General features: G+C 43.7%; 1 protein-coding gene across 2 annotated transcripts in view; it reads left to right on the top strand.

Annotated features, from left to right (window-relative positions):
• The window catches only part of MTFR1L (mitochondrial fission regulator 1 like), a 57,082-nt gene that overhangs the window by 22,936 nt on the left and 21,573 nt on the right, over nt 1-12,573 (top strand). The window contains exon 1 of one of the 2 annotated variants that reach the window (XM_073665759.1): nt 10,457-10,724. The exons of the other annotated variant lie outside the window; for it this stretch is intronic. Within the exon in view, the coding sequence (XP_073521860.1) occupies nt 10,629-10,724 (96 nt within the window). The 5' untranslated portion in view covers nt 10,457-10,628. Of the gene's footprint in view, nt 1-10,456; nt 10,725-12,573 lie in introns of those variants that run through there. 2 annotated transcript variants of the gene reach the window in all.

Raw genomic sequence — 12,573 nt, 5'->3', positions numbered from 1 at the left:
ATTTTGATGAAAAACATCCCCACAGCATGATGCTGTCATCACCATGTTTCACTGTGGGGTTGATGCTCTAGGGGTGATGATCTGTATTGGTTTGGTGCCAGACATAGCTTTTACCTTGGTGGCCAAAAACTTCAATTTTGGTCTCATCTGATCACAGCACCTTCCTCCCATACATTTATGGAGTCTCCCACATGTCTTTTGGCAAACTCAAAACAAGACTTACAATTTTTGCGTGTAAGTAAAGTATTCTTTTTACCCACTCTTTCATAAAGGCCACCTCTATGGAGTGTACGGCTTATTGTGGTCGTATGGACAGATACGCCAGTCTCTGCTTGGGAACGCTGCAGCTTTCTGTGCTTCCTCTTTCATTAATGCCCTCCTTGCCCGGGCTGAGAGTTTTGGTGGGCGGCCCTCTATTGGCAGGTTTGTTGTGGTTCCATGTTATTTCCATTTGAGGATAATGGATTTGATGGTGCTCCAGGGGATCATCAGAGATTGGGATAATTTTTTTTATAACCCAACCCTGACTTCTACTTCTCAACAACTTTGTCTCTGACTTATTTGGAGATCTCCTTCATCTTCATGGTGTGGTTTGGTTAGTGGTGCCTTTTGCTTAATGGGGTTGCAGCCTCTGTGGCCTATCAGAAAAGGTGTGTACATACTGACAGACCATGTGACACTTAGATTGCACACAGGTGGACTTCCTTTCACTAAGCATGTGACTTATGAAGGTAACTACTTGCACCAGAAATTTTCAAGGGCGTCATAGCAAAAGGGGTGAATACATACAGTTCAGACCAAAAGTTTGGACACCCCTTCTCATTTAAAGATTTTTCTGTATTTTCTTGACTATGAAAATTGTACATTCACACTGAAGGCATCAAAACTATGAATTAACACATGTGGAATTATATACTTAACAAAAAAGTATGAAACAACTGAAAATATGTCTTATATGTGTGAGGCAGTGACCAGGATCGTATACGAGGGACGTTATATATCCCCCAGAATGTGTACAGAGACCTATTAAATCCATTGGAGTGCATTGCAGTCACACACACAGCTGCGGCTGCAATGCAGGAATGAAGGTAAGCAATGACCTGGTCAGACTACCTGGCTAAGGCAGATTAAGTAAAACCCGGCAGGGCCTTCATTTCTTGGACGAGGTCACAGGAGGCAGTGGGGCGGCCTCCTCCCTCCAACCCGGGTTTTCCAGTGGCTCTTGCCACAGGTCCTTTAAAACTCCTGCACTAACTATTAGTGTTGTTCTATGTTGCAACCTGCTAGGAGCACAACAGGTTAGCTCAGCAGCACTGTGTGTGGCTGAACCACTGCCTAGGAAGGCTCTGCACCTGTCAGGCTCTGAGCGGCCTGGCGCAGCCGTTGTCCCCGGCAACCGTTGTTTATGGACTCATGTCAACCCGGCTGCGAACCGGCGGACTTTCTGTTTACCCGTGAGTTGCTGAATAAAAGCTGTTTATGTTGGACTTGTTTTGGGTCACTGCCTCAGTTACTGCATGGTGTGAACACCGCCGCCTTACATATGCTAGGTTCTTCAAAGTAGCCACCTTTTGCTTTGATGACTGCTTTGCGCACTCTTGGCATTCTCTTGATGAGCTTCAAGAGGTAGTCACCGGAAATGGGCTTCCAACAATCTTGAAGGAGTTCACAGAGATGCTTAGCACTTGTTGGCCCTTTTGCCTTCACTCTGCGGTCCAGCTCACCCCAAACCATCTCGATTGGGTTCAGGTCTGGTGACTGTGGAGGCCAGGTCATCTGGCGTAGCACCCCATCACTCTCCTTCTTGGTCAAATAGCCCTTACACAGCCTGGAAGTGTGTTTTGGATCATTGTCCTGTTGAAAAATAAATGATGGTCCAACTAAACGCAAACCGGATGGAATAGCATGCCGCTGCAAGATGCTGTGGTAGCCATGCTGGTTCAGTATGCCTTCAGTTTTGAATAAATCCCCAACAGTGTCACCAGCAAAGCACCCCCACACCATCACACCTCCTCCTCCATGCTTCACGGTGGGAACCAGGCATGTAGAGTCCATCCGTTCACCTTTTCTGTGTCGCACAAAGACACGGTGGTTGGAACCAAAGATCTCAAATTTGGACTCATCAGACCAAAGCACAGATTTCCACTGGTCTAATGTCCATTCCTTGTGTTCTTTAGCCCAAACAAGTCTCTTCTGCTTGTTGCCTGTCCTCAGCAGTGGTTTCCTAGCAGCTATTTTACCATGAAGGCCTGCTGCACAAAGTCTCCTCTTTACAGTTGTTGAAGAGATGTGTCTGCTGCTAGAACTCTGTGTGGCATTGACCTGGTCTCTAATCTGAGCTGCTGTTGACCTGTGATTTCTGAGGCTGATGACTCGGCTAAACTTATCCTCAGAAGCAGAGGTGACTCTTAGTCTTCCTTTCCTGGGGCTGTCCTCATGTGAGCCAGTTTATTTGTAGTTTCTTGAAGCTCATCAAGAGAATGCCAAGAGTGCGCAAAGCAGCCATCAAAGCAAAAGGTGACTACTTTGAAGAACCTAGCATATAAGACATATTTTCAGTTGTTTCACGCTTTTTTGTTAAGTATATAATTCCCCATGTGATAATTCATAGTTTTGATGCCTTCAGTGTGAATGTACAATTTTCATAGTCAAGAAAATACAGAAAAATCTTTAAATGAGAAGGTGTGTCCAAACTTTTGGTCTGTACTGTATGCACATGCCAATTTTTTGTTATTTTATCCCATAATGGGGTAGGTAATTTATGCCTATATTTTTCTCACTTCACTTCACCAACTTAGACTATTTAGTGCTGATGCATCACACACAAATTGTATTCCAAGACTATTTAAACACAGGTTGTATTGTAATGTAACAAAATAGATAAAAAGCCAAAAGGGGGTGAATACTTTCACAAGCCACTCTATACAGCGAGTGAAATACACTGTGTGCAGAATTATTAGGCAAGTTGTATTTTAGAGGATTATTTTTATTATTGATCAACAACTATGTTCTCAATCAACCCAAAAGACTCATAAATATCCAAACTTAATATTTTTGGAAGTTGGAGTGTTTTTTTTTTAGATTTGGCTAACTTAGGAGGATATCTGTTTGTGCAGGTAACTATTACTGTCCCGAATTATTAGGCAATTTATTAAAAAACAAATATAATCCCATCTCACTTGTTTATTTTCACCAGGTAAACCAAGATCAGTGCACAAAATTTATAAATAAACATTTCTGACATGCAAAAACAAAAACCAAAATAATTAGTGATCAATATAGCCCCCTTTTTTTATGATGACACTCAAGAGCCTTCCATCCATAGATTCTGTCAGTTGCTTGATCTGTTTTCGATCAACATTGCGTGCAGCTGCCACCACAGCCTCCCAGACACTGTTCGGAGAGGTGTACTGTTTTCCCTCCCTGTAGATCTCACATTTTATGATGGACCACAGGTTCTCTATGGGGTTCAGATCAGGTGAACAAGGGGGCCATGTCATTATTTTTTCTTCTTTTAGACCTTTACTGGCCAGTCAAGCTGTGGAGTAGTTGGATGCATGTGATGGAGCATTGTCCTGCATGAAAATCATGTTTTTCTTGAACAATACCGACTTCTTCCTGTACCACTGCTTGAAGAAGTTGTCTTCCAGAAACTGGCAGTAGGTCTGGGAGTTGAGCTTCACTCCATCCTCAACCCGAAAAGGTCCCACAAGTTCATCTTTGATGATACCAGCCCATACGAGTACCCTACCTCCACCTTGCTGGCGTCTGAGTCGGAGTGGAGCTCTCTGCCCTTTACTGATCCAGCCTCTGGCCCATCCATCTGGCCCATCAAGAGTCATTCTCATTTCATCAGTCCATAAAACCTTTGAAAAATCAGACTTAAGATATTTCTTGGCCCATTCTTGACGTTTTATCTTATGTTTCTTGTTCAAAGGTGGTCGCTTTTCAGCCTTCCTTACCTTGGCCATGTCCCTGAGTATTGCACACCTTGTGTTTTTTGATACTCCAGTAACGTTGCAGCTATGAAATATGGCAAAACTGGTGGCGAATGGCACCTTGGCAGCTTCACGCTTGATTTTCCTCAATTCATAGACAGTTATTTTGCGCCTTTTTTGGCCAACACGCTTCTTGCGACCCTGTTGGCTATTTGCCATGAAACGCTTGATTGCTCGGTGATCACGCTTCAAAAGTTTGGAAATTTCAAGACTGCTGCATCCCTCTGCAAGACATCTCACAATTTTTGGACTTTTCTGAGCCTGTCAAATCTCTCTTCTGACCCATTTTGCCAAAGGAAAGGAAGTTGCCTAATAATTAAGCACACCTTATATAGGGTGTTGATGTCATTAGTCAACACCCCTCCTCATTACAGAGATGCACATCACCAGATTTACTTAATTGGGAGTTGGCTCTCAAGCCTATGCAGCTTGGAGTAGGACAACATGTATAAAAAGTATCATGTGATCAAAATACTCATTTGCGTAATAATTCGGCACACAGTGTATGTATTGAACACGTAACCAATTTTGTGACTAAATATATTTCTAAAGTCCTATTGACATGAAATTCTCACCAGATGTCAGTAACAACCCATCCAATCCACACAGGCAAAATAAATCAAACTTTTTTTTACAAAGTATTAAATTTCAGTAAGCGTGTTCAATACTTTTTCCCTGTGTCATTTTTCATTATTACACATAACATAATTTATGGACATGTAGGGTGTGATTTCTTTGCCTGTGTGGATTGGATGGGTTGTGACTGACATCTGGTGAGAACTTAATGTCAATAGCACTTTTAGAAATATATTTATTTAGAAAACTAGTGATGTGTTCAATACTTATTTCACCCGCTGTAAACAATACACATAAAACACACACATATACTGTATTTGGAAGTCTCTTCATGCAGGGGGCTGCACATTTAGAGAGTCATTGTGCCAGTCAGCTTCCTTAGCACAGCAATTCAATGTAGACGTCCCCTCCCTTGCCTTCTGGTTCAGACTGCAGAACTGATAGGACAGTGTGGAAGAACACAAAGTGGGAGGAAGTCTGCTGACCTCAGAGTATCATTGCGGAAATGTTACAAATTTGCAGCACATTTCACTCTGCTGTTTTGTAATGTCAAGTGTCTGTTTTGTTGTCTTGATTATGTTCCTTATTTTTGGCAAAAATGAGACTGTAGACTTTCTTCTAGAGGAAAATCTGCAATGGCAAATATGAGGACCAAGGTAATAAATTGGCATGCTGCAGATTTTGAATTCTGAAGCTATATCCAGTACGTGTATGAGATTTCATAAAATCTCATCCACAATGCTGGTATTTTAATATACAGTAGATTTTCCACTTGCAAATCTACAGGGGAAAATCCACTGTTTGTTAGTCTCGTGTGGATGTACCATAAATTTTTTTGACCTTTCAGTAGTTAGCACTCTTGCATTGCAGCATTGGGGTCCTGGGTTCAAATCCCACCAAGGACAACATCTGCAAGGAGTTTGTATGCTCTCCCCGTGTTTGTGTGGGTTTCCTCCGGGTTCTCCAGTTTCCTCCCACACTGCAAAGACATACTGATAGGGAATTTAGATTGTGAGCCCCGATGGGAACAGCAATGACAATATCTGAAAAGCGCTGTGGAATTAATGGCGCTATATAAGCATGTTAGTTTAATAAATAATATCAAACTAAGTGTGCGTTACACAGACAGCTTATTGACTTTAATATACATATAATGCCTTAAAGGAGTTGTCCACTACTTGGACAACTCCTTCTCATACCCCAGGTTTGGCCCCAATAAAATAATAAAGCTTATACTCACCTCCCGTGCTGGCGCCGTTCCCACAGTGTCAGCACTGGCTCTCCACGGGGCTCCCGTGCTGTTGTTGTAACACGTGACGCTGGTGCCCAATCAGCGCTGGCATCACTGGCCCCGCCTCCTGTGAAATTGAACATGATGAGGAAATGAGAGATCAGCTGCAGCCCGGACTTCCTCTGGATGTCCGATTCATTAGGAGGCGGGGACAGTGACATCAGCACTGATTGGGCGCCTGGTTCACGTTTCACAACAACCGCACAGCAGCGCCGAGGCTGCAAGTGCTAGCACCGCTGTAACGGCGCCGGCACGGGAGGTGAGTATAGGTTTTTTATTTTATTGGGGACAAACATTTAGATCAAGAAGGGGTTGTCCAAGTAGTGGCCAACCCCTTTAATAATGCTCTTCCAATTAAAAATTTGGGCCCGATTCACCAGTTTTTACCAGAATTCTAGTAAATCAATTTGAAATGTTACATAATATTTGCTCAACTCAGTCTCTAAATTTTGGAGGAACTATTTCAGCTTTTTTGTGCGTGTTTCAGACATGTATACTAGCTTTTGAAAAACTGGTCTAGGTTTATCTGGGAGGGGAAGTGGCCGAGCAAGACCAGCAAACATCATAATTTATGCCACAAAAGGCATAATTTACTTCAGGAGTGTACTACAGTCCCTGACTGGAGTATATTTCTTGTGGTGGGACATGCCAGCTAAAAATGCACCAAATTCTTTAAGGGTTATGGTTTTTAATGAATTAGATGCATCTTACTCCAACACAATCTTCATCAAGACTGGAAAACAAAACACCCATTTTGATGAAGTGGTGCCTTGATGGCAAGTTTCCCATCAGATTACAGCTTTTTACTGGGGTCCCAGCACAAAACACCATGTAATCATCTTATTATTAGGAAAACCTCACAAAAAAAAGTGTTGTTGAAAAATGGGGGGCCATTATACTGTGTGTAGAGGGACTGTGGGGGTCATCATGATGTTTGAGTGGGGACACTGTGGGGGGCAATCATGTGGTTTTGGGACATTGTGGGGGCAATCATAATGTGTGGTTTTGGGGCACTGTGGGAGGGATCATAATATGTGTGGGGGCACTGTTGGGACATCACTGTGTTGGGGGCACTATAGGAGCATCATACTGTGCGTGTGGAGAGTACTGTGGAGGAATTCGTCATGGGCATATCATACTGTGTTTGTGAGGCATTTTTGTTGGGATCATACTCTATGGGGCCATGAAAGGGTTATTATAGTGATAACACTAAGGGGCTTCAATAAGGGCAAAATTACTTTGTAAGTGCTGCAATACATCTCCTTGTCTCAGTCTTTAAAGTTGAGAGACACACCCTTCTGTGACTATGCGCTGACTATGCCTATACCCCACCCGCTCTGCTAAATAATTTTTCTTTTTTGGGGGGCTATAAGGGGGTGGGTGAGGAGCGCAATTAGGACTTCTGCTATGGGGCTCCATGATTTCTAAGTATGCCTTTGTTTCCATCATTTAAATAGTAACTACAATTTTATATTTTTTCTGCATAAATTAATAGCACAAAGATAAGAAACGTTATAGTATATGACCTTAGATGAATATGCTTCTTTACTCACTTATCGAGCACTTTTTGTCTCCTGTACTGATCATTCACTCTAAAATCTACTTATATCTGTCTACAGTTCCGTCTTTAGTGAGAGATCCAATAGCAACATTTCAATAAAACTCCATGGAGAGGAAAGGGGGTGGGTTATTGGGAGAAAAAGGCAGTGCATACAAAACCAACTTCTACTGAGGGAAAAACCAGGGCTGTGGAGTCAGTAAGCCAAACCTCCGACTCCTCAATTTCCATGACTCCGACTCCCTCATACACGGCTCATGTTTACGTGAGAAATTTACTGTAGCACAGATTCATCTCAGCTAAAAGTCTAGACCCTTAGATCAGGAATAGGACAGACATTTATAGGACATTTCATAACTTTCCCAAATTCTTACGAAAAAATATTCCCCCACAAACTGCATTGTACTACTGTACCCAATTTATTATATATTTTAGGAGTCGGTCCATTTTATACCGACTCCACCAAAATGGGCTCCGACTCCGACTCCACAGCCCTGGGAAAAACTGCAATATTATGACCAGAATTCCTGATATAATATTATCCTAAGTCATATTGCAAGACTCGTTAAAGGGTCGATTGTGATTTGTAAGATTGTTGCTTCCAATAGGTGGCGCTATAGAGTTCTAGTCCTCTCTCTAGATCAGGGGTCTCAAACTCGGCTGGGTATATGGGCCGCACATGGAAAAAATTTGAATTTGGGGGGCCGCATTCTTTGTTCAATGTGACATTTTTAGTGATACCATTTTTTTTGTATACACCTTTTGAACATTTTTGCCGTGTTTATTTTTTTATGGCTTGGGTCGTTATGGATGTGGTGATAATAAACGTGCACTTTTTTGTGTTTACTTTAGTTTACATATAAAACAGCATTTTTAGTGCCCAATATTTTTTCATGCTTTATTTTATTTTTTATTTTTTTTACAATTTTATTTCCCCCAAATGGCCACATACAGTAATATTGTCTTACAATTAGCATCATATAGTAATAATGGAAAACATCTTGTAGTAATGTTCCCCATCCAAGTCCCCATCTTGTACTAATGTGCCCCATCCAGGTCCCCATCCAGGTCCCCATCCTGTGGCTATGTGCCCCATCCCGGTCCCCATGTTGTGGCTATGTGCCCCATCCCGGTCCCCATGTTGTGGCTCTGTGCCCCCTGTGCTGTTCTTCACACACATAAAATAGAAAAAAAAAAAGATGATTCTCACCTGTCCTCCGTTCCCTCGGCGGCCTTCCTGCAGATGTGGCCCGCAGGCACCACAGAGTCCGACCCCTTGACGATCCCGACCTGGTCCAGGAGGAGCCGCCGACAGCAGCGCTGCATTGCCGCACAGAGACTGTCTCCCAGCACAGCATTTTCAATGTCAGCCGCCGGCCAATCAGAGGCCAGCAGCTGACATCTGCATATGGCAATGACGTCATACTCGCTGCGCCGACACGCAGATATCAGCTGCTGGCCTCTGATTGGCCGGCGGCTGGCATTGGAAATGCAGTGCTGGGAAACAGTCTCTGTGCGGCAATTCAGCGCTGCTGTCGGCGGCTCCTCCTGGACCAGGTCGGGATCGTCAAGGGGTCTGTGCCTGCGGGCCGCATAAAGCAGCCTCAGGGGCCGCATGCGGCCCGCGGGCCGCGTGTTTGAGACCCCTGCTCTAGATGAAGAGACAATTTGCATATCATATAATACACCCACACAACAGCTTATGCTGAAAAGTTACCTCAAAGTGCAATTACACCTTAAGGAGTACCTACATTTAACCCTTGTGATCAGGTAGTGGAGTAAGATTTGTGGCGTAAGGAATGCCACTGCTTATATTGAATTTCCTGAGCGGGGTGGGTTCGCCACGCCTCTATTCTGCCCACTTTGTCGGAGCTTGGTGAAAATGGCGTAAAAATAGCATAAATTGCAAAATTTTGCACAGTCTTGCGTTGGGACTATTGAATTGGGCCCATTGTTTTTGAAAGCCTCAAATATCTCCATGGAGAATGAATGTAGACTTGGAATTGCTCGACAAGCCTTTACGACTCAGTTGCTGTGGCATACTGCTGGCCGGACATTTGAATCCCAAATTGAGCCATGTTTTAAGGTTGGCCACTAACAACTGACCCTAATGTGATGGTATAAAGGGAACCTGACAGTCGATTCATGCTGCCCGAACCACAAGCAGCATGGATCAGAGCCTGAGTGTACGACTGCAGCCAGGTATGTCTTCTTCTGAGATGCTCCGGTGTTTCAGAGAAATTATTATTTGATGATCTGGTCAGGACTAGAGGGAGGGACGAGAAGAGTCCAGTGAGCACCCGTCCTGCCCCTCCGCACACCGCTCTAGTTGATTGACAGGTCTCTCCCTATGTACACTGTAGAAGAGACATGTCAATCACTGGATTGGGGGCGGGGACAAGCTAGCTATTCTCCTCTCTCCGGATAGTCCCTGACCAGATCTTTAAACTATGTTTTCATGCTAATCGTGGTTTGGGCAGCATGAACTGACTGACAGGTTCCCTTTAAGACAAATTATAATTTCATTTGTGACAAACAGCAAGACTAATGAAGAACGGGGCAGGACTTGAAGGGGCTCCGCTGCAGTTTGTTTTAAAAAAAAAAAACAGAAATCACTTTTCACTCCCCTCCCCTGGTCCAATGTTGAGTCTCCTCCACTGCTCCCATGTCTGTTATTGTCTGCTGTGCGGGCATCACACTGACAACACTGCAGCCAATCAGTGAATTTGATGGATCGAGGCCAATTTATTTTTATTTTTTTTAAACAAACTGCAGCCAGGGAACAGTTGTTTTCCCAATATGGAAAACCCCTTAAAGAGAAGAATGTAATATGTAGCTTTGTGTGTACTCTCAGGTTTGTAGCTGTCAGTTATGAAACAGTGACGCTTCCAGAGCTGCACTGGCCACATTTGCATTGTGGTGTCACTGCTAGCCCCTGGGTTCGGGCTAATGACGTCTTCCCGCCACATATCAGTCAGCTCTATCGCTACAGCGCCCCCTCACAGCCGTGCAGTGGCCGGAGGATGGAGGCGCGCACACACCCGCACATGCGCAGAGGTAACCTGCTCAGCAGGAGCGCGCACGCAGAGAGGGCACCGTTGTGTTTTTGAGGCCGGTATAACAGAGCCTGATAGCGGTGCCCAGTCACACAGCCGGGGCCAGAAGGGCAGGGCGTCCTCTGTACGAGACTCACCGCTATCTCACCATGGCCTCCCGGGACGTATCAGGTGATGGAGCCGAGGACTGCGGGACCCCCGAGGGCGGCGAGGGGCGGAGAAGTGGTCGGAGGAAGCGATCCAAGGTGAGGGCTGGTGGCGGCCCGGGCAGTGGCCCAGTACTGCATGGACTAGTGGTGGCATCCTCTCGTGACGTCACCTAGTCCATCTGCAGCTTTATCACGACACAGCCACGCACTGCTGCAAAGTCCTGATGAGGCTGTACCACTACTGTGATTCTACACAAGTCATTGCTGCAGAAACCTCCATGGAAATGCTCTTATGCCCAACAATGACAAAAGTGTATTCGGAGTCATACCTTTATTGGCTAACCAGAAAAGAATAAAAAAAAAAATATATATATATATATATATATATATATATAAATGTGTGTGTGTGTGTGTGTGTGTATGCAAGCTTTCAGAGCACAGGTTTCATCTTTGTAGTCCGGCCTGATGAAGAAGCCCCTGTGCTCTGAAAGCTTGCATATATGTATTTTTCTGGTTAGCCAATAAAGGTATTACTCCGAGAATACTTTAGTCTTTATTGGGCATAAAAGTATTTACATCGATTTTTCTGGCGAACACAGTACCACAATATAACTTTGTATTGTACATCTCTGTAGAAGCCTGCAAGATGGGAGCACCCTCCAAATACCATGGACCGTGGGCCCGGTTGTCTCCCCCGACACGCGACCGTGGGCCCGGTTGTCTCCCCCGACACGCGACCGTGGGCCCGGTTGTCTCCCCCGACACGCGACCGTGGGCCCGGTTGTCTCCCCCGACACGCGACCGTGGGCCCAAAATGACGGTCAGTGTCCCCCTTTCCCAGTCATTTTATAAGCTTCGTGTCCCACACTAATTCATAGGCTCCTGCCTTGGGCACATTTAGGCTGTCCTGATGTGACTGAGCATGGTCAGCTGCCATAGGCCCTGCCCGTGGGAATTTATCTAGGCTCTTGTGCCAGCTCATTGGCATAAATAAATTGAAAAAAATTGTTGCCGTTTTGCTCAAAAATTTTCAACTTTTTTGCTCTTTTGTGCTCACTTTTTTTTTTTTTCTTTTGTAAGCAGAAAACATAGTGTGATGAGCTGTGCAAAATAGTTAAAGGAGTTGTCCACTTTTGGGAACAATTTTTATTTATTTTTCTCGTTACATTCATATATTTCAGGCTGCAAGTTGTTTTTGTAATTTGGCTTCATTAACAAATGTTGCAGTGTTTTTTTGTTTTTTTTACATAACTTTTGTGCTGTGTTGTTTATTGCTGGCTGTGAGTTAATTGAGGATCCATCAGCGAGCTCATTCTGACAGTCTTACATGAGTGGGGTTTTATGTAATGTCTTTTTCTGAGCTCCTCTCAGCAGATTTATGACCACAGAACACATCACAGCTGAATCTTCTGGGGACATAAAGAGCCTTTAAAAGCAAACCAGTGCAAAATCTTGAAACTCAATTGGAAAAATTATTTTTACATGCATATAAGTAAAAAGAAAAGGGTGAACAAACGCTTTAAGCCAGATTTAGGAATTGTTACTTTTTAAACAAACTTGCAAAACAAAGTCTCCATTCTCACCACTTTAACCCCTTTACCCCCGACCAGGCCAATTTTTTACAATTCTGACCTGTCATTTTATGAGGTAATTACTCTGGAACGCTTCAACGGATCCCCCTGATTCTGAGACTGTTTTTTTCGTGACATATTGTACTTCATGACTGTGGTAAAATTTCTTTGATATCACTTGTGTTTATTTGTGGAAAAAATGGAAATTTAGCGAAAATTGTGAACATTTAGCAATTTTCAAAATTTGAATTTCCAGACCCTTAAATCAGAGAGATATGTCACACAAAATAGTTAATAAATAACATTCCCCACATGTCTACTTTACATCAGCACAATTTTGGAACCAAAATTTTTTTTATTAGGGAGCCATAAGG

The sequence above is a fragment of the Phyllobates terribilis genome, unplaced genomic scaffold (genome assembly GCF_046119375.1).
Source record: "Phyllobates terribilis strain yellow unplaced genomic scaffold, ASM4611937v1 Scaffold_2__4_contigs__length_985480577, whole genome shotgun sequence".
Classification (NCBI taxonomy): Eukaryota; Metazoa; Chordata; class Amphibia; order Anura; family Dendrobatidae; genus Phyllobates; species Phyllobates terribilis.
The sequence above is the reverse complement of the archived record's forward strand: the minus strand, read 5'-3'. Positions and strand labels throughout refer to the sequence as shown.